Source organism: Entelurus aequoreus, linkage group LG07 (assembly GCF_033978785.1).
Source record: "Entelurus aequoreus isolate RoL-2023_Sb linkage group LG07, RoL_Eaeq_v1.1, whole genome shotgun sequence".
NCBI lineage: Eukaryota > Metazoa > Chordata > Actinopteri > Syngnathiformes > Syngnathidae > Entelurus > Entelurus aequoreus.
In genome coordinates, this window is record NC_084737.1 from 73,842,674 (window position 1) to 73,865,921 (window position 23,248).

At 40.3% G+C, this 23,248-nt stretch overlaps 1 protein-coding gene across 1 annotated transcript in view; it reads right to left on the reverse strand.

Moving 5' to 3' along the window:
- impdh2 (IMP (inosine 5'-monophosphate) dehydrogenase 2) overlaps window positions 1–23,248 on the reverse strand; it is a 31,723-nt gene that overhangs the window by 909 nt on the left and 7,566 nt on the right. Inside the window, exons 4-11 of the mRNA XM_062054458.1 lie at window positions 23,005–23,079; window positions 22,562–22,768; window positions 20,140–20,227; window positions 16,318–16,517; window positions 15,383–15,473; window positions 15,071–15,166; window positions 4,909–5,052; window positions 1,880–2,024 (exon numbers count right to left, since the gene is read on the reverse strand). Coding sequence (XP_061910442.1) covers window positions 1,880–2,024; window positions 4,909–5,052; window positions 15,071–15,166; window positions 15,383–15,473; window positions 16,318–16,517; window positions 20,140–20,227; window positions 22,562–22,768; window positions 23,005–23,079 — 1,046 coding nt within the window. The remainder of the gene's footprint in view (window positions 1–1,879; window positions 2,025–4,908; window positions 5,053–15,070; window positions 15,167–15,382; window positions 15,474–16,317; window positions 16,518–20,139; window positions 20,228–22,561; window positions 22,769–23,004; window positions 23,080–23,248) is intronic.

Here is a 23,248-nt window from a genome sequence, read left to right on the forward strand (position 1 = left end):
CCAGGACTATTAAAGGCCTACTGTAATGCGATTTTCTTATTCAAACAGGGATAGCAGATCCATTCTATGTGTCATACTTGATCATTTCGCGATATTGCCATATTTTTGCTGAAAGGATTTAGTAGAGAACATTGACGATAAAGTTCGCAACTTTTGGTCGCTGATAAAAAAGCCTTGCCTGTACCGGAAGTAGCGTGACGTCACAGGTTGTGGAGCTCCTCACATCTGCACATTGTTTACAATCATGGCCACCAGCAGCGAGAGCGATTCAGACCGAGAATGCGACGATTTCCCCATTAATTTGAGCGAGGATGAAAGATTTGTGGATGAGGAAAGTGAGAGTGAAGGACTAGAGGGCAGTGGAAGTGATTCAGATAGGGAAGACGCTGTGAGAGGCGGGTGGGACCTGATATTCAGCTGGGAATGACTAAAACAGTAAATAAACACAAGACATATATATACTCTATTAGCCACAACACAACCAGGCTTATATTTAATATGCCACAAATTAATCCCGCATAACAAACACCTCCCCCCTCCCGTCCATATAACCCGCCAATACAAATCAAACACCCGCACAACACACTCAATCCCACAGCCCAAAGTACCGTTCACCTCCGCAAAGTTCATACAGCACATATATTTCCCCAAAGTTACGTACGTGACATGCACATAGCGGCACGCACGTACGGGCAAGCGATCAAATGTTTGGAAGCCGCAGCTGTGTACTCACGGTACCGCGTCTGCGTATCCAACTCAAAGTCCTCCTGGTAAGAGTCTCTGTTGTTCCAGTTCTCCACAGGCCAATAGTAAAGCTTGACTGTTATCTTTCGGGAATGTTAACAATGAAACACAGGCTACGTGTTTGTGTTGCTGCAGCCGGCCGCTAATACACCGCTTCCCACCTACAGCTTTCTTCTTTGCTGTCTCCATTGTTAATTAAACAAAGTGCAAAAGATTCATCAACACAGATGTCCAGAATACTGTGGAATTTTGCGATGAAAATAGACAACTTAATAGCTGGCCACCATGCTGTCCCAAAATGTCCTCTACAATCCGTGACGTCACGCGCAAACGTCATCCTACCGAGACGTTTTCAGCAGGATATTTCGCGGGAAATTTAAAAATGCACTTTACTAATCTAACCCGGCCGTATTGGCATGTGTTGCAATGCTAAGATTTCATCATTGATATATAAACTATCAGAATGCGTGGTCGGTAGTAGTGGCTTTCAGTAGGCTTTTAAAATCATGGCATTAGGGCTGGGCGATATATCAATATACTCGATATATCGCGGGTTTGTCTCTGTGCGATATAGAAAATGACTACCGTTTAATTCGGACTATAAGTCGCTCAGGAGTATAAGTTGCACTGGCCGAAAAAGCATAATAAAGAAGGAAAAAAACATATATAAGTCGCACTGGAGTATAAGTCGCATTTTTTGGGGACATTTATTTGATAAAACCCAACACCAAGAATAGACATTTGAAAGGCAATTTAAAATAAATAAAGAATAGTGAACAACAGGCTGAATAAGTGTACGTTATATGAGGCATAAATAACCAACTGAGAAGGTGCCTGGTATGTTAACGTAACATATTATGGTAAGAGTCATTCAAATAACTATAACATATAGAACATGCTATACGTTTACCAAACAATCGGTCACTCCTAATCACTAAATCCCATGAAATCTTATACATCTAGTCTCTTACGTGAATGAGCTAAATAATATTATTTGATATTTTACGGTAATGTGTTAATAATTTCACACATAAGTCGCTCCTCAGTATAAATCGCACCCCCGGCCAAACTAGGAAAAAAACTGCGACTTATAGTCCGAAAAATACGGTAGACAAAGCCATGCTAAACCACTAACCTGAAGTATCTGGTCTGGGAACCCAGGTTTTTGTCCATGGCATCCAGGGAGCCCATGCCGCGGTACTTCTTCAGCCGGATGCCGTCCGAGAAGAAATATTCACCGGGAGCTTCACTTGTGGCAGCCACCAGCGAGCCCATCATCACTGCACAAAGACAAGCGATAGTGAGGGAGAAGATAAATGGAAACTAAACCCAATATATGAAAGAAAAAATGTCTGAAAAGTACAGCTAAAGTACAGGCTAATGCTAGCCGCCAACACAATTGTTTTATTGATTTTAAGTTGTACCGTATTTTCCGGACCATAGGGCGCATCGGATTATAAGGCACACTGCCGATGAGCGGGTCTAGTCAGGTCTGTTTTCATACAAAAGGCGCACCGGATTATAGGGCGGATTAAAGGGGTCATGTTATTTTTATTTTTTTCTAAATGTAAAAGACTACCTTGTGGTACCGGTCCGCGGACCGATTGGTACCGGGCCGCACAAGAAATTAAAAAAAAAAAATATATATATATATATTTTTTTATTTTTTTAAATGAAATCAACATAAAAATCACAATATATACATTATATATCAATATAGATCAGACCTGGGCATTCTGCGGCCCGCGGGCCGCATCCGGCCCTTTGTGCGTCCCTGTCCGGCCCGCGTGAGGCCAATTATAAATTACAAAATAAATTTTAAAAAGTATCTATGTCGAGTGTGCAATACAAGGGTGCTGCTTTTGTTTTGAAAATCGTTATTTGTATTACTTCCGTATGGACGTATGCGTGGTTGTGAGTGAATGTGAACAGCTGCAATTACAAAATAAAGTTGAAAAAGCATCTATGTCCTGCGCGCAATACAACTGTGCTGCTTTTATTTTGAAAAGTATTATTTATGGGCGTGTGTCCGTGTGTAACCTGCGAGTGAAGGTGCACATGCAGCGACAAGTGATGCACGGTTTACACCTGAGACGCTAAAAAGAGAAAAGTTGATGAGGAATGCCGTGTTTTCAACAAGGCAAGAACTGCAAAGCAACGTTCCCTCTAAGGTGCGTGCCTGCGCAATTGCGCACTGCTCAAGCGTCCGCTGCGCGCAGCAAGTATATGCCGCGCACCAAATCAAATCCCATCTGAATTCTAAACAAAATAAACATATTTATTCTATGGAATTTTGCAATGCAACTTTGAGTGACAGTGACAACAAGCGGCCCTAATGGTGTTCGTCAACACCGTTTACAACACCGTTCAATTGAACACCGTTCAATTATTGTAACGTCTATCGAGATGCTTCGAGGACAGGAATTATATCGATCACTTTATTGAGCAAAACTGTTTATATTCGGACATAACCACACCAAAAACATGAGTAAAACAATTCTATCTCGAAAAACTAGTCATTTTCTGCCGTACAAACCAGGCCAAAACCAACTTGTCATCTGTCACCAACACGCATAGCACTAAACCACTGGTGCGTTTATGGCCACACAAAAAGTCGGACAACTCAAACACCACACAAAGTTACACTATGACTCCGCAGTCATATGTGTGCTTATTTTACTGTCATTTATTATTAATGTTAATTTATTTATATTAGTCATGGAATGCTGTTACACACACTATGTTGAAGTATTACTATTATTAATTATTATTATTATTATTATTATTATTTATCTTACGGTATATATCAAAAATAATATTGAGCAAAATTGAATTGAAATATTGTCGATATGTGGCCCTCCAGCAGTGCTCGGGTAGCTCATGCGGCCCCCGGTAAAAATTAATTGCCCACCCCTGATATAGATCAATACAGTCTGCAGGGATACAGTCCGTAAGCACACATGATTGTATTTATTTATGTAAAAAAAAAAATAAATAAATAAAAAAAATAATAAAATTAAATACACCCCCCCCCCCCTCCCCGGTCCGTGGGACAAATTTTCAAGCGTTGACCGGTCCGCAGCTACAAAAAGGTTGGGGACCACTGGTCTACATAACATGTAATGGTGGTTCTTTCGTCAAAATGTTGCATAGATGATGTTTTACAGATCATCTTCAAGCCGCTTTCTGACAGTCGCTTCAGGATGCGCCATTTTGTGGGCGGTCTTATTTACGTGGCTCACCTTCGGCAGCGTCTTCTCCCCGTCACTTTTGTTGTAGCGTGCACAAGGACTAGTGCAATAACAACGCCGGAAACATGTCCCGTGAAAAACCGTCCGACCGGAACTCTCTAATAACTAAAGTTCCTTGGGCGAATAATTTAACTCACTATACCGGTATGTTTTAGCGCTTTCATGACAAGCTTACTGACAGATATAAGTAAGAACTTTACACTACTTTATATTAGAAATGGCACCAGCGGTGGGTAAATGTCCCATAACAAGAAGGTAGAGAAAAAGAAGAAGCTTATCGACTACTGTGTCACCATGGACTACAAACGCGGATGCGCGCACATTTTCAGGACTTATGCAGATCCCAAATAGACATCAGCGGATACCAGAAGGTAAGAAAAGTTGCTTTTGCATAATATTGCGAAACAAAACGCCAGATAATGTCTTACCTTATACACACACCATGATAATACTCCTATATTGAAGCACAGTACAATCCATCAAGCGGTGTGGCTTCATAGCTTACCAAAGTCGTACTAAAACATGTGTAATGTTCTATATTTTCAATGGAACATTTAACATTTTGGTGTTATTTACTTGAGTCATATTGGAGTTTGCACGTATCTCCTATGTGTGACTGCCATCTACTGGTCACACTTATCATTTCACCATGTACCAAATAAAATAGCTTTGAGGTCGGTAAGCACAACTAAAATGATTCCGTACATTAGGCGCACCGGGTTATAAGGCGCGCTGTCGAGTTTTGAGAAAATAAAAAGGATTCTAAGTGTGCCTTTTAGTCCGAAAAATACGGTATACTACATTTGGGATTTAAGAATGTTACATTCAGCTAGCACAGTAAATAAAGGCATCATGATGGCCACAGTTTGACTTGGGAACAGATAATTGTAAATATGTATTTATTATTCTCTACCTGTGGACGCTCCTAGTGCCAGAGCTTTAGCGACATGTCCGACGGTCTGGATGCCGCCGTCGGCGATGACGGGCACACCAAAGCGTCTGGCGTACTCGGACACCTTGTAGACAGCCGTGGCCTGAGGTCTGCCGCACGCAAGCACTGTCAGGAGAAGTAAAAGGAACGCTAGATTAAATCATGATCAGATAAAAGCAACTTCTACCGGTTTGACAAGTGGATCAAATCAGCACACTTGGTTTCGATGTGTGCATAAATGCACTACTATTCCCAATAACACATACAAGGTACCCTCTGATACATTATGAATACAAATAATTACAAAGTAAAACAGCCCAAAAAGCACAAACTGGAGTTTAATCAACATGGAAAAAAGCTTAAATAAACATAAGTTTTGAGAGTACCAAGATAAGTTTGTACAATATTATCTTCATCTAGCCTACACACACCTTGTGGCGAAAAGACGAATCGGGGTTTAGTGACGCAAGCTGTGCCGCTTGGTGGAAAAGTGGTTAAAAGTGGGTGCTCACTTCCACATGAGCATGAGATAATGTAGTGAACACGATATCACATTAACACTGCCGTTAGCATGATGATGCTTTTACTTCCACTTTTGTACAGACAGCTTTTTTCCCATGTCGCTCTTCTGTGGGAACACCACTGAGACAAACGGGGGCAGGAAGTCCACCAGGCAAGTTCACAGACTCACAGGTAGGGATAGATAACAAATTTGGTATTTTATCAGGAACCGACTGATGCCAATTGGTACTGGCGGGTATTGATTCACGTGAAATCAACCAATGCCATATTTCGATATCTTTGTGAAGCTCTTAGCCGGGAAACAAGCAGTCAAGCACTGACTTAGCTGGACTGTTTCCAAATAATGTTCCAAACCTCTTTGCCCTTTATGTAAGTGTATTCTGGTGTACATTTTGACAAATCAACACTTCTTTGACCGGTTGTGTTAAAAGCAAATGTGGCCGTCCCAACAAGTATTTTCTACATCACACCAGGCGCAAGCTTTGATGTCGTCAAGCTTCTATCCTGCAAAGGCATAGGTAGACAAATGCCGGATCTGTGTGTGTGTGTGTGTGTGTGTGTGGCAATGCTTACTTAATGGGGACATCGCTCTGTTTACACAGTCACCTTTAGGGACCTCTGACGGTATGGGGACAAAAAAACAGGTCCCCTAAAGGGAAACCTTTTTAGATGATAGTCAGATCCATTCTGAAGATGCCTAAGTGATGAGTAATGAGTTTGTATTTTATTTCTGTGGTTTAAGGTAAGATAAGATAATCCTTTATTGATCCCACAACAGGGAAACTTGGGTTACTTTGTTTACGTGTTTCAAATATTGGTAAAAGAGAAAATTAATTTCCTTGAAAAGTGAAACATTTGTTATCCTGGCATTAATAGTATTGTGGTTCTGTATGGTATCCATCCTTAGTTAAAACTAATATATTTTTCCAAAAAACAAAATCTGGTTTAGTTTTCCTTAGGATGACATTTTCATACAGCATGATTATAAGGGGTGTCCAAACTTTTTCCACTGAGGGCCGCACAATGAAAAATCAAAGCAAGCGGGGGGCCATTTTGATATTTTTTATTTCAAAAACCAATACAATATTTGTATAAAAAATATACATTTAGGCCTCCACTCAGACCCCAAAGGGTTTTGGTCAAAAAAATATAAAAAGTGTTATTATTTATTATTATTATTATTATTATTGTTGTTGTTATTATTATTACTCAAGATTTAAATCTGTAGATCAACACTAGGTCTATCTGTCAATATAACGTTGTTAAATATTTAAGATGTGTGCTCTTTATGTCCCAAAAAATCCTGTTTTTTATGGAAAAAACACAAAATATGCAATATTTTCACCCAATAAAAATTTTAAGTGGAATATTTGAGATTATATAATAGTTGGAGCCTTAAAAAGGTCAATAACAACATTGATTTTAATTCATTATTTTCTGAGCAATGACATTTAAACAAATTATAATTTTTTTTTTTACTTTAAACACAATAATCTAGAGATCACCTTCAGGTCTATCCGTCAATTATAAGTTTTATTGTTGTTTGTATTTTTTGTTTGTTCGTTATAGGCCCTTCTTTAAAAAAAAAAACAGATTAGTTTCTTTTATATAGCTAACACAAAATATGCAACATTTTCACCCCAAAATATCTCAAAGTGTAATATTTAATGTGACGTAATTGGAGCCTTGAATAGGTCAATAATTCATGATGACATTGATTTTGATTCATTATTATTTTTTAAAGAGAGAAACAGCCTGCCTGGCAGCTTTGCGTTATTAGAGTCAACATTGCAACATTTTCTTGTTACATTTCACCTGTTTGCTTTTATACCACTTTTTATGTTTTTGTTTAGTTTTTTATCGTATTTTCAGAATGTGCCGTGGGGCCGTTAAAAAATTACCAGCAGGCCGCAAATGGCCCCCGGGCCGCACTTTGGACACCCCTGCCTTTAAGTATGATTCACATTCAAAATGTTCCATCCTTCTATATATGGTAGTTGGAGTTGCAGACAACTTCATTACATTAACATTTAAGAGGTGAATCTTCCTATAAGAGGACAGCTGAAGTGCTGTATTCTGAGGATCATGTCATATTTCATTTGAACCTTTATTTTATTTTTTTATTTTATTATTTTTAAATGGTCCTCAGTAGTCACGTACAAATTAGTGTGAATTATGCACAATTTTTTTAATTTGGTCCCCATGAACCATATTAGCTCTTTTTCCCCAGGGTCCCCAGTATGAATGATCAGCACATTACTTCATCAATCCAGAGTATTAAAGACGTGTATGAGCTAACTGGGCAGTGGCCATTTTACCTATTTTTTTTTATGCCTCCACAACCTGTAGAAAGGGTGCTCCCCACAAGTGATGATCAAAAATTTGGTCCCCATTCCAAATGATAACCAATGTGTGTGTGTGTGTGTAAAAGAAAGACTCCCAGATTTAGCTGATGCAAACGCAGTTAGTTGTCAGGCATGTTCTCCAACAACCTCACGATACAGTGGAACCTCTACAGATGAGTGCCTCTGGTGTCGTACAATTCAAAAACTGTCAAAAAGCAAAACATGTCTAAACAAATCTGCCTCTCAACTCCAGCGTTCAAACTGCCCTCATACATGACATCAGAGACCTATTGTTTTATACAAAACATAATAAGAGATCAGTTCTGCAAACATCAAAAGGAGAAACTGTTGATTTTGTTTGGATGTCTTACAAGGATCCACGTTGTTGTTTCCAGTCACCAAGACAGCAAAGTATCATCAGTGTTATGGGAAGAAGAACGCGAAGAGAAGACGAATACATTGGAAACAGTGGTCACACGCAGTCAACGGCTTTTGTCAACATCAAATCTAAGACTCAGTTCTTTGCACTTAAAATACATGTTTGTAGCATGATTAGAACATTTGAGCATAATTTTTGTGTTCAATCACAGTAAATGTGTTTATCCTAAACATACCTGCCACTTCATTTTACACACTATGACATTTTATGTATTTTTTTTTGGAGTGAAACCTTGATTTACGAACCCCTCTGTTTGCGAACTTTTCGATTAATAAGCTATTAGATCAAGCAAAGTATTCCTCAGTATGCAAACCATGTCTGTGTACAAAGGCTTAATTCATTCATTTTTTGTCCCGCTGTCAGCCATTTTGTGCTTGAAGAGATTGACAAAGCAGGCTTCTTACCTGAGCAAGTTTTTAATTATGATGAGAATTGACTTGTGGAAAATTATGCCAAAGTGAACCTGTATCATAGCGGAGAAGACTACCTCTCGTTCAGCGAAGCCTCTTACAAGAGAACACACACACACACAGACCTTCCTCCCAGGACCCGTCACCTCCCTGACGAGGGTCACTCTCCTCCGATCGCTCAGTTTAGACAGCCGGCCAGCTATAAGAAGACACCCACGACACCGAGATGGTAAAGCAGTAGATAATTGATGGATGGATGGATGGATGGATGGATGGAGGCCACTGTGCTCACTGGGAACTTCAAGGCAACAGATATTTCTCGGTACCCTTCCCCAGATTTGTGCCTCGAGACAATCCTGTCTCGCAGGCCTAAAGGCAATTCCTTCTATTTAATTTTTGATTTGTGCTCTGAGTGCCTTTCCAAATAATGTCCAACCTAGGGCTGGGCGATATGACTAAAAAATGTATCACGATATAAGTGTTTCATATCAGTCAATATCGATAATTATTGATAAAAAAAAACAAAAAACTATTCTAAATAAAGACCAGGAGAAAAAAGGCTGAATTTAAATACTTTTATTTTAAATATAACCTTTAACCTTTAGAACGAGGTCAGCATTATGAAAAACAGTCAGATAAATGAAAATACTGGTCGATGTGCAAATATTGACATTAAATAAATGCTTAATCCAACAAAATGTGCAAATTATTGTAATTAAGAAATGAGTAGTGTACAACTCAGGCTTTAAAGCCATATTGGTAACAATACATGCAAATAAATAACAGTCACATTAAGCAAGCAGAAACAAACATGTCTTACAGAATATTGTAAACATCGGAATAAACTTGCGTCTGAACATCTGTGACAAAACAAACCGGTTACCCTCTTCAGTCATTTATGGAAAAATCAAACCAACTTCAGTATCTCCTTTTCCACGGATTCCCTGCACATTGTGGAAAGCTTAGGAATAGCTGTCTTAGAAAAGTGCTTTCGGCCAGTTAGAACATAACGGGGGTCGAGCACGTGTATGAGATTCTTGTACCCAGACTTCTCAGCTATGCTGAGCGGTAGCATGTCCTTCGCTAATTGATACACCACTGCATCCGTTATTTCTTTATAACGTTTTGAATTTTTGTCGTATGGCACTGCTGCCGAGTAATACTGTCTGCGGCAACAACAGACCACCATCAAGACGATGGTGGTCTGTTGTTGCCGCTTCGGTGCTGTTGCACTTGCACCGGCTGATGTAGATGGTTGTGGCTGTTTGATACTGCTGTACTCCAGCGGGTGAGAGCGGCTCAGGTGGTAAAATAAGTTTGCCGTGTTCCCAGACTTGGTCGGGACGACGACCTTGCAAAGTTTGCAGACAGTATTACTCTGATTCGTATTGGATTTAAAAAAATCCAAAATACTGCCAAACTGGGGACGTGACGTTTCCTTTTTTATTTACAATTTCCTCTCGTGCTGCCGCACTCATATTCCCGTTTTGTTTCACTCCTCGTCGTCAGCTAGCCGTTGTTGTTTTTTCTTTTTTTCTATTAGCATTTCCCAGAATGCCTTACGGTTCAGGCTCGGCCGTGATAGGTCGAGAGGCCAAAGCCCTTCCTCTGCCTACACCCCCCAGAATGCCTTGCGGTTCCGGCTCTGCCTTTCTTCCTATTTTTTTCTAACAGAACTCAGTGAAATTATCGAACGTTCTATCGACCCCATTTTCTATTGATATTGATCACATGTCTATCGCGATATATATTGTTATTGTTTTATCGCCCAGCCCTAGTCCAACCAACTGAATTTACCACAGCTGGACCCCAATTAGGCTGTAAAATATCTAAAGGATGATAAGGTGAAACAGGATGCACCTGATCTCACATCAGAGTTTATGGCAAAGGCAAAGGCTTGCTTCACTATATGAACTACGATTTACGAACCCTGTTCAATAGTCAATTAAAGGCCTACTGAAAGCCACTACTACCGACCACGCAGTCTGATAGTTTATACATCAATGATGAAATCTTAACATTGCAACACATGCCAATACGGCCGGGTTAACTTATAAAGTGCAATTTAAAATTTTGCGCGAAATATCCTGCTGAAAACGTCTCGGTATGATGACGCCTGCGCGTGACGTCACGGATTGTAGAGGACATTTTGGGACAGCATGGTGGCCAGCTATTAAGTCGTCTTGTTTTCATCGCAAAATTCCACAGTATTCTGGACATCTGTGTTGGTGAATCTTTTGCAATTTGTTCAATGAACAATGGAGACAGCAAAGAAGAAAGCTGTAGGTGGGAAGCGGTGTATTGCGGCAGGTGTTGTGCCGGATAACGCACCCCCGCCGTAGAATGCACCCCCTGACTGTTGTGCCGGATAACACAGCCGGTGTTTCATTGTTTACATTCCCGAAAGATGACAGTCAAGCTTTACCATTGGCCTGTGGAGAACTGGGACAACAGAAACTCTTACCAGGAGGACTTTGAGTTGGATAGCAGACGCGCTACCGTGAGTACGCAGCTGCGGCTTCCAAACATTTGATCGCTTGTCCGTACGTGCGTGCCGCTATGTGCATGTCACGTACGTAACTTTGGGGAAATATATGTGCTGTATGAACTTTGGGGAGGTGAACGGTACTTTGGGCTGTGGGATTGAGTGTGTTGTGCGGGTGTTTGAGTTGTATTGGCGGGTTATATGGACGGGAGGGGGGAGGTGTTTGTTATGCGTGATTAATTTGTGGCACATTAAATATAAATAAATAATAAATGGGTTATACTTGTATAACGCTTTTCTACCTTCAAGGTACTCAAAGCGCTTTGACAGTATTTCCACATTCACCCATTCACACACACATTCACACACTGATGGCGGGAGCTGCCATGCAAGGCGCTAACCAGCAGCCATCAGGAGCAAGGGTGAAGTGTCTTGCCCAAGGACACAACGGACGTGACTAGGATGGTAGAAGGTGGGGATTGAACCCCAGTAACCAGCAACCCACCGATTGCTGGCACGGCCACTCTACCAACTTCGCCACGCAACAATATAAGCCTGGTTGTGTTGTGGCTAATAGAGTATATATATGTCTTGTGTTTATTTATTGTTTTAGTCATTCCCAGCCGAATATCAGTTCCCACCCGCCTCTCCCCTGTCTGAATCGCTCCCTCTGCCCTCTAGTCCTTCACTCTCACTTTCCTCATCCACGAAGCTTTCATCCTCGCTCAAATTAATGGGGAAATCGTCGCTTTCTCGGTCCGAATCGCTCTCGCTGCTGGTGGCCATGATTGTAAACAATGTGCGGATGTGAGGAGCTCCACAACCTGTGACGTCACGCGCATATCGTATGCTACTTCCGGTACAGGCAAGGCTTTTTTATCAGCGACCAAAAGTTGCGAACTTTATTGTCAATGTTCTCTACTAAATCCTTTCAGCAAAAATATGGCAATATCGTGAAATGATCAAGTATGACACATAGAATGGACCTGCTATCCCCGTTTGAATAAGAAAATCGCATTTCAGTAGGCCTTTAAGTTCGTAAATCGAGGTTCCACTGTTTAAACTGATATAAACCATCCCGTGAAGTAAGACAACACACAATCGAAGCAGTAATACTCCACTGTCACTTGTCAAAGTTAAGGTAAGTAAGTGTTTCATTTGGGATTTTGTACTTTTTGCAGTGGTTGACTTCTTTTTATAATTGTGTTACATGTACGAATTAAAAAGTTGAGGCTGGTTGTCTTTTTACACTTGTATGACAGTCTGTTATGTTGGCAACATCAATTATTTTCTAAGGAAGATTAATCAGAACAAAAAGGTAGTCAATTGGCATCCTGAAACAAATTGTGTCAAACCTTAGAGGTTCCACTGTACTGCGGCAAACAAATCACACCCTCGTCAACACAACAAGCAGCAGCAGAAATTAGGAAGAGCCACTATTTGACAAATAGTATAGAAAAGTAGAAAATTATCTCTTGTAAAGACTGGAGACTTAATGATCATTAAAGAACTATTTACTTAGTGTGAATGACAGATTAGTGACAAAACACTAATAATGCCAGCAAAAACCCCACACTTTCAACTTAGCACTACTTCTACTAATGCAAAGTTAAACAACCAATGCAACAGGCTGTAAAAGGGGGCAGGGCAAATATGATAATCGCCAACAGCAGGGCAAAAAAAAGGGGGAAGGCTAAAGGAGGGGTCGACTTACTGGAGAATCCCGTAACTGTGGTTGGGGTTTTGGGACTGTGAAGCTTTATAGCAGGAGGTATACTGGGGGGAGCTGGACACATGCACACACATGTACACATACACGCACGCACGCACACACACACACTAGTGAGAAAAGGTGGACAAAACTAAAAGAGAGGGGAGGAGGAATTTTTGAATGTTGGACATGATGACGACACACGTAGCGAAATAATATGTCCCTCCTTAATCAAAGTTTAGCAGTAAAATCATTACAAAGTGTACCCCAAGGATCAAATTCAAAACAGAAACCAGCTCATCCCTTCTGGTATATTCAACAACATTAACCAGGGATGCTAACTCGGACAGGTTGTTCATTCAAGTAACCTATGAGAATGAGAACTACAGATCAGACTACAAGTGAACCATAAAGGTCAATGGGAAATAAATCTTTAAATGTGTCATTATTTAATTATTGGAATTAAATCAACAATTGTGTAATTACTTCAATGTAAAAGTAAATTAAATCATTTAATTATTTCAATTTATATAATTAATTATAGATTTATTTATTTAGTATTTTAATTAATTATTTCATCAAGATATTTGGCAACTAGAGGTGGGGGAAATAATCTAATTTTAGATGCATCGCACTTCGGACATGGACGATTATAAACTCGATTAGTAAAGGTCAATAATCGATGTATTGTATACAAAGCAATGCAGACAGTTCTAAAATTTGTCAGACTGCAGAGAGCCTTCTCACCAAGAGATCCGACCAGCTCCCTGATTATAGGGCACTTATGTTCCAGTTTTGCACATATTTCCATTAATTGAATATATGCGATGGGAATTCATTTAACCATTTTTTTTATTACAAATACACTGCTTTTAAAAATTGCAAGTGATAAACGTTCATTTACTGAAACGTAAAGAAATTAAAAACTGCATCAATATACCGCATTTTACGGAGTATAAGTCACACCGGAGTATAAGTCGCACCGGCCGAAAATGCATAATAAAGAAGGAAAAAAACATGTAAGTCGCACTGGAGTATAAGTCGCATTTTTGGGGGAAACTTATTTGATAAAACCCAACACCAAGAATAGACATTTGAAAGGCAATTTAAAATAAATAAAGAATAGTGAACAACAGGCTGAATAATCGTACGTTATATGACGCATAAATAACCAACTGAGAACGTGCTTGGTATGTTAACGTAACATATTATGGTAAGAGTCATTCAAATAACTATAACATATAGAACATGCTATACGTTTACCAAACAATCTGTCACTCCTAATCGCTAAATCCCATGAAATCCTATACGTCTAGTCTCTTACGTTAATGAGCTAAATAATATTATTTGATATATTACGGTAATGTGTTAACAATTTCACACATAAGTCGCTCCTGGGTATAAGTCGCACACCCGGCCAAACGTGGAAAAAAACTGCGACTTATAGTCCGAATAATACGGTACATAAATAAAAAATGCAGCAATAATCGTTTTTTAATCGAATCCAGAATCGTTATCGTGGCAACGCTTCATGAATTTGTCCATCTGTCAAACTCAGCCTCCAAAGTCAGTGGGCGGATCCTAACACTCTGTGGAACTTAAAGCAGAGAAGTGTCGGAGTACCGGTCGATATTTCTGGTCTGAAAGTGCGGAAATGGCGCTGACAACTGCAGGAAATTCCTCTACTTTAAATGCTCCATGCGCAAGGTCAGCAGGTCTTGCTTCCACATACTCTGCAGGGTCTAAAATATCTACCACCAACTCCCGAAAAAGTACTAGTTTATCCGCCTTAGCCGCCATGTTTTGAAAGACTTCCCAACGTTCCAGGCCTCAGAACAAAAAACAATCATGACTGACTTCAATGGATGAGTTTATAATAAAATATAATAAAAACTAAATAAATTCATAAAGCGCTGACACACGGGTTCAGGAAATAATGAAAAAAAACATTAAACCATAAAAGAATGTATTAAATCGTGAAATATTTAAATCAATAATTACATATACATTGAAATAATTAATTGATTAAATATTTCAATTTAATTTTACATTAAATATTTCTAATTCCATTATAATTAATGACACATTTAAGTGATTACTTATTTATACATTGTCCCATTTAACCTTCCATATTGAACCCATTCAATCCTATCTTGTCGTCTTACATGAACAGCAAACCAGAGACCATTTGGAAGCGAATGCTACCACTAATCACTGTAATTTGTCACGCACCTTCCTGCGTGATGCAAATGGAGCCGCTGCCCATTCCGACTCTCAGTCCATCCACTCCTGCGTCGATCAGGTTCTTCGCCTGAGCGGCAGTCACCACTGAACGACAAGACCAAACAGAGCAAAAATAAGACATGGTAAAATATGCATACAAAAGTATAACATTTCACAATCCTGATTAAAAGTATGTTCAATAAATTATTAATATTTATTTTTATCATAAATATTTCCTCATTTTGTGGTTTTTGTGGGAAATCTCCAAAATGTGCCATAAAAACATATATAGTGCAAATGTTAAACATCAAATGTACTTACCATTGCCACCGATGACTTGTAGACTTGGGTACTTATCTTTGACATATTTGATCATGTTGATCTGAAATATTGAGTTACCCTGGGACGAATCCTGTAAATTACAAAAGCATGAAAGTATTTATTTTACATGTACACTACCGTTCAAAAGTTTGGGGTCACATTGAAATGTCCTTATTTTTGAAGGAAAAGCACTGTACTTTTCAATGAAGATAACTTTAAACTAGTCTTAACTTTAAAGAAATACACTCTATACATTGCTAATGTGGTAAATGACTATTCTAGCTGCAAATGTCTGGTTTTTGGTGCAATATCTACATAGGTGTATAGAGGCCCATTTCCAGAAACTATCACTCCAGTGTTCTAATGGTACAATGTGTTTGCTCATTGGCTCAGAAGGCTAATTGATGATTAGAAAACCCTTGTGCAATCATGTTCACACATCTGAAAACAGTTTAGCTCGTTACAGAAGCTACAAAACTGACCTTCCTTTGAGCAGATTGAGTTTCTGGAGCATCACATTTGTGGGGTCAATTAAACGCTCAAAATGGCCAGAAAAAGAGAACTTTCATCTGAAACTCGACAGTCTATTCTTGTTCTTAGAAATGAAGGCTATTCCACAAAATTGTTTGGGTGACCCCAACCTTTTGAACGGTAGTGTAAGTATCTCCTTGCCTTGGTTTTATTGTAGGACTGCAGGAAACCTGTGAAAACCAAGCTGCATTGAACGCACCAGTCAGAAGGGAGAATGCTAAAAAATGACAGCAATGTACACTTCCTTGTCATTTTTTAGCACGTACACCAAAGCAAGGAGACATTTTATTCCAGGAGACCAAGAGCAGCAAGAAAAGGGAGTGCTGCAGCCAAGTGGGGACTCTGGAGTATAATAATACTACAGTACAGCAACGGGTTAAGCTGACTTCAGCGTTCCTCCTCACCAGTACAATCGCGTCTACTCCGCTCTGCACCAGCAGGTCCAGTCGGTATTTGTCGTCGTTGTGCGTGCCGATAGCGGCGCCACACAGCAGCTGTTTGCGAGAGTCTTTGGAGGCCAGGGGGAAGTCTCTGTTCTTCTTCAGGTCAGTTCGGGCGATGATGGACACCAGGCAGCCCTCTTCATTGACGATGGGCAGCTTGCCTGGAAGAGGAACCAGAGATTGAGTGAAAGCTAATACTAGATAGTTTGAAATGAAAACAAATAAAACAGAAATGTTTTGGATAGGGGTGTAACGGTACGTGTATTTGTATTGAACCGTTTCGATACGGGGTTCCGGTTCGGCTCGGAGGTGTACCGAACGAGTTTCCACATGGACATATTAAGTAGCGTAACGCACGTTGTGTAAACAATGCACACCGAGGCACAACACACGGCATGTAAAAATAAACAAAAACATAACAAAAGTGAAATAAAAAAGCTTAAAGGCCTACTGAAAGCCACTACTACCGACCACGCAGTCTGATAGTTTATATATCAATGATGAAATCTTAACATTGCAACACATGCCAATACGGCCAGGTTAACTTATAAAGTGCAATTTTAAATTTCCCGGGAAACTTCCGGTTGAAAATGTTTGCGCGTGACGTCAATGGTTAAACCGGAAGTATTGGGACACATTGTGTCCCAATACAAACAGCTCTGTTTTCATCGCAAAATTCCACAGTATTCTGGACATCTGTGTTGGTGAATCTTTTGCAATTTGTTTAATGAACAATGGAGACTGCAAAGAAGAAAGCTGTAGGTGGGATCGGTGTATTAGCGGCCGGCTGCAGCAACACAACCAGGAGGACTTTGAGTTGGATAGCAGACGCGCTATCCGACGCTAGCCGCCGACCCCATCGATGATCGGGTGAAGTCCTTCGTCGCGCCGTCGATCGCTGGAACGCAGGTGAGCACGGGTGTTGGTGAGCAGATGAGGGCTGGCGTAGGTGGAGCGCTAATGTTTTTATCATAGCTCTGACGAGGTCCCGTAGCTAAGTTAGCTTCAATGGCGTCGTTAGCAACAGCATTTTTAAGCTTCGCCAGACTGGAAAGCATTAACCGTGTATTTACATGTCCCTGGTTTAATAATATTGTTGATCTTCTGTCTATCCTTCCAGTCAGGGGCTTATTTCTTTTGTTTCCATCTGCATTTTAACACGATGCTATCACGTTAGCTCCGTAGCTAAAGTGCTTCACCGATGTATTGTTGAGATAAAAGTCACTGTGAATGTCAATTTTGCGTTCTCGACTCTCATTTTCAAGAGGATATAGTATCCGAGGTGGTTTAAAATACAAATCCGTGATCCACAATAGAAAAAGGAGAAAGTGTGGAATCCAATGAGCCTTTGTACCTAAGTTACGGTCAGGTCAGAGCGAAAAAAGATACGTCCTGCACTGCACTCTAATCCTTCACTCTTACGTTCCTCATCCACAAATCTTTCATCCTCGCTCAAATTAATGGGGTAATCGTCGCCTTCTCGGTCCGAATCGCTCTTGCTGCTGGTGTAAACAATGGGGAAATGTGAGGAGCCTTTCAACCTGTGACGTCACGCTACTTCCGGTACAGGCAAGGCTTTTTTTTTATCAGCGACCAAAAGTTGCAAACTTTATCGTCGATGTTCTCTACTAAATCCTTTCAGCAAAAATATGGCAATATCGCGAAATGATCAAGTATGACACATAGAATGGATCTGCTATCCCCGTTTGAATAAAAAAAATTCATTTCAGTAGGCCTTTCAAGGTTAAATGTAATTTAGAAAAAGTTGCAATGTTGACTAATAAAACAAAGCTGGTTTTTTTTCTTTCAAACTGTCATTGCTCAAAACATAATATTGAATCAAAATCAATGTTATTATGAATTATTGACCTATCCAAGGTTCCGATTACTTCACATCAACTATTCCATTAAGAAAAATATTTTTGGAAGATTTTGCAAATTTGGTAAATAAATAACCCCAAAATGTATATTTTGTTGTTTTCTTACTGTACCGAAAATGAACCGAACCGTGACCTCTAATCCGAGGTACGTACCGAACCAACATTTTTGTGTACCGTTACACCCCTAGTTTTAGAGCATGAAAATGTCAACACTGAAAAATGGGCCATTTTCCATTAAAAGACTGAATAGGTGGTGATTGAAAATGGAGCATATAAACATCTGCAAATAAGTTATAACCTAAGCAGTAATGGCTGAACCGAGCTGAGCGCTTCTAAGCTTTCTCTAGGAAGATATAGTCTTTTCCATACATTCACTTATTTGTGGCCATGGATAAATTTGGTACGCCACAGAAAGAATTTGCACTCTTTTTTTTTTCTTTTTTCTTTACATTTGACCATATTTGCTTGCCCTTACCCACAAACATTACAGAATACAAAATATGCGTGTCCGAGTGGCTTGTAGTTACAACTCCGGAAAGTAGAGGGTCTCGTTGTTCCACATAATCAGAGGCATCATACTCAGACATCAAACAAGCAGCAACTAAGTTTGTGGTCAAAAGCTTGAACCCATTTTTCACAGCGCCCCTGAATTTCAAGAGGTGAATGTTCAATTGTAGTCGGCGAAAAGTAGCACGTTTTCTTCCAACCACATTTTCACTCAGTCATTTCCATTATACAGGTGAAACTCTAAAGTTTTTGTAAGACCCCATATTTTCTGAGATTTTCAATTCAAGGTTTTATATAAGATGTAAGCCATAATCACCAAAATTACACCAAAAAAAGGCTTACAATATCTTAAGTCGCATGTTATTTATATGATAGTTTCTCCTTGTAAATTTAAACAAACTATTTAGAGTTTCACCACTAAATTTTCTATGGAGATGACAAGAGATTTTTAAAGTTTTCAAAATGTTACTCAATGTTACATTTTTGCGTAATTTTCACATACGTTTTATTTTGTTAAATTCTACAGAATAATATTTATTTCTTATATTCATTTTTAAAAGTTTGTTTTGCTCTATGCTATGTGTCTATGTATCTGTATGTCACTGTTGGCTTTGTAAGGTCATCCATCTATTCATCCATTTCCTACCGCTTGTCCCTCTCGGGGTCGCGGGGGTGGCTGGAGCCTATCCCAGCTGCATTTGGGCAGAAAGCGGTGGTGCGCCCTGGACAAGTCGCCACCTCATCGCAGGGCCAACACATATACACCGACAACATTCACACACTAGGGCCAGTCTAGTGTTGCCAATCAACCTATCCCCAGGTGCATGTCTTTGGAGGTGGGAGGAAGCCGGAGTACCCGGAGGGAACCCACACAAACACGGGGAGGACATGCAAACTCCGCCAGAAAGACCCCAAGCCCGGGAATTGAACCCAGGGACCTTCTTAATGCAAGGTACATGCACAAACCCCCATTTCACCGTGCAGCCCTTTGTAAGGTCATGTTACCTCTAAGCTCAACAAAGTTGATGTTAATGCACCTTTTTGTTCTCTTTTTTCCTAATAAGAATCGATAATAAAACTGATAAAGAACCAAATCAAAAGTGAAATCGGAACCAGAAAAATCTTATTAACTCCCATCCCTGCTTATCAGGCAAGTCAACACACAACAACAATTAACTGTTCCTTCCACACACAGACACACAGTATATGCAAACATTTATGCAAATTAGACAATGAATTCCACACCCTGACCTCTTCAACTACTGGTCTGACATGAATATTACATGTTTGAGTTGTTTATGTCAACCGTGTGAATGAGGATATATTGCCAACGTCTGTACACAAAACACACCTTTAAAGCGGCAACGACGCACACACACACACACACACTCCTCACCTTTCTTACTCCTTTGCAGGATTTCATTAGCTTCTTTGAGCATCACACCTGCAGGTGCGACGACAAGATCCTCTCGCTTTGTCATCACCTGTTGAGAAAGTCACACACATAATATGAATTACATGTCTAAATCAGGGGTCTTCAACATTTTCCAGGCAGGGGGGGCCCCACAAACTGGTCCACAGAAGGAGCGGGGACCCTCTACTAAAATTGTGATTGTGTTTGAAATAAACTGGTCCTAATGACACTTTGGTATTGTGCAATACTGTACTACGGTATTCAAATAGTATAGCACCGCTAATAGCGCAACCTAATTGTTAGCTGTCTACAGGCTTGCTAAGAGCTAGCTGGCAACAAGCCCCGTAATTGTGAGCGGTCTACAGGCGTGCTAATAGCTAGCTAGCAACTAGTGCACTAAATGCTAGCTGGCAACAAGCACCGCAATTGTTAGCCGTCAACAGGCGTGCTAATAGCTTGCTAGCAACTAGTGCACTAAATGCTAGCTGGCAACAAGCACCGCAATTGTTAGCCGTCAACAGGCGTGCTAATAGCTAGCTAGCAACTAGTGCACTAAATGCTAGCTGGCAACAAGCACCGTAATAGTTAGTGGTCAACTGGCGCGTTAACTATTAGCTGGTAACCGGCGTGCTAATTGCTAGTTAATAACTAGCAGGCTAATAGCTAGCCGGCAACTAGTGCACTAATCACTAGCTAGCAACTGCCGCACTAATAGCTAGTTAACAACTAGCCTCCTAATCACTGGCTATCTTAAATGCTAACACGACTATAGTAATATTATTATTCATGTTTTTACAGCAAGTTGGGCGGCCATGTCACTGTCATTTCTAAACTACCGTATTTTTCGGACTATAAGTCGCTGTTTTTTACCCATAGTTTGGCCGGGGTGCGACTTATACTGACGGACGTGGATAATTACATATATTCCTATTTAAGTGTTATTTCTCTAGTTTCGTGGTCGTATTGCAAACCAGCTCCATTTTGTTCTCTTTTGAGTTTTCAAAGTGCACAATATGGTCTGGCCTTGATAGCTCTGGAATGTAGGAGACAGAGAAGAAGGAACCCTCCCTGCTCCCTTCTCGGGCCGGCTTGAGATAACAGATACAATGGACATCTGTATTCATTTCTGTAAGGTGGGGGCAAGGAACAACGAAGGTGGGGGCGAGAGACAGAGGGACAGAGGGAAGTACACAGGAGTTCCGGGGTTTTGGGAGACCGAGCTAGACCGGGCGAGGGAACGCTTGTGTACTGGGTTGGTCTCACGTTTGTCCTCTAAGCTTCGAGAATAAACCACAAAATACCAACTACTGCCTGGTGTTCAATATAACCTTCAGCTTATTGCCATAAAAAGAATCTGGGAGAGACTAGCAATTTGAATTCCCCATTGGAGGAACGCTGGTCGACGCAACATTACTCAGGAGCGACTTATGTGTGAAATTATAACACATTACCGTAAATGATAATAAATAAATGGGTTATACTTGTATAGCGCTTTTCTACCTTCAAGGTACTCAAAGCGCTTTGACAGTATTTCCACATTTACCCATTCACACACACATTCACACACTGATGGCGGGAGCTGCCATGCAAGGCGCTAACCAGCAGCCATCAGAGGCAAAGGGTGAAGTGTCTTGCCCAAGGACACAACGGACGTGACTAGGAAGGTAGAAGGTGGGAATTGAACCCCAGTAACCAGCAACACTCCGATTGCTGGCACAGCCACTCTACCAACTTCGCCACGCCGTCCCGTAAAATATCAAATAATATTATTTAGCTCATTCACGTAAGAGACTAGACGTATTAGATTTCATGGGATTTAGCGATTAGGAGTGACAGATTGTTTGGTAAACGTATAGCATGTTCTATATGTTATAGTTATTTGAATGACTCTTACCATAATATGTTACGTCAACATACCAGGCACTTTCTCAGTTGGTTATTTATGCCTCTTATAACGTACACTTATTCAGCCTGTTGTTCACTATTCTTTATTTATTTTAAATTGCCTTTCAAATGTCTATTCTTGGTGTTGGGTTTTATCAAATCAATTTCCACAAAAAATGTGACTTATACTCCAGTGCGACTTAGATATGTTTTTTTCCTTCTTTATTATGCATTTTCGGCCGATGCGACTTATACTCCGGAGCGACTTATACTCCGAAAAATACGGTACACTACAATGTATTTGATCCGCGTGAATATTAATAAAAAATAAAAAAATAAATAAAGTCTAACCAACCAAAACTTTTATGACCACCTCCAACATTTGCTGAATACCTCTGGTCCAAATTTATAGAGTTTCATGAAGTGTTTGCCCTATTAGGAGTTACATTTCCACTCCTCCAACATTAGTTTTGGCAAGTTTTCCCATAATTATCTTCATCATTAATATAATGTCAGCCACCTCACTGAGAGGCAAGTTGTGGTCATCCGCCTTCAGGAAGTCGATGTCTCGAGAGGAGATGATGCCAACCAGCTTGCTCCCCATCTTGCCGTCTTCCGTTATGGGAATGCCGCAGAAGCCGTAGCGGGCCTTGGCCTGAAAGACGTCGTGCACGCGATGACTGGGGCTCATCACCACGGGGTCCGTAATGAAGCCCTGCTCGTACCGCTGCAGGTGGGGAAGGAAGAACATGGATGGGGGAGGGATGACTAGCTATGGTGGTACTGGATCTAGCCACAACCAAGACCGAATGCTCCAGCTAATAATGACAGGGAATTCAACACTTTGAGGGAAATTGTAAAGGAAGATCAAATGATGCAAACTGAACATGATGTTGATGGAAGACTTGTACTACATACCACAAAAAAAAAAGAAGCATAGACAAGAAAACACATCACTCCTACCTTGACTTTACGGACTTCATTGGCCTGGAACTCTGGAGTACAGTTGTGGTGGATGAAACCGATGCCACCTGTTAACTTGGAGGAGATCACACATTGTGTTGGAGTTCATACAAATACACTTACAGGCTAAAAACATTATGTGTAACAAACTACTAAATTGTTAATTGTGTCTATTTTGAATATGGCCTCTACCTGTTTTCATACCTGTGTTGTATCAGCCTGTATTGCTAACTTGCTAGATATT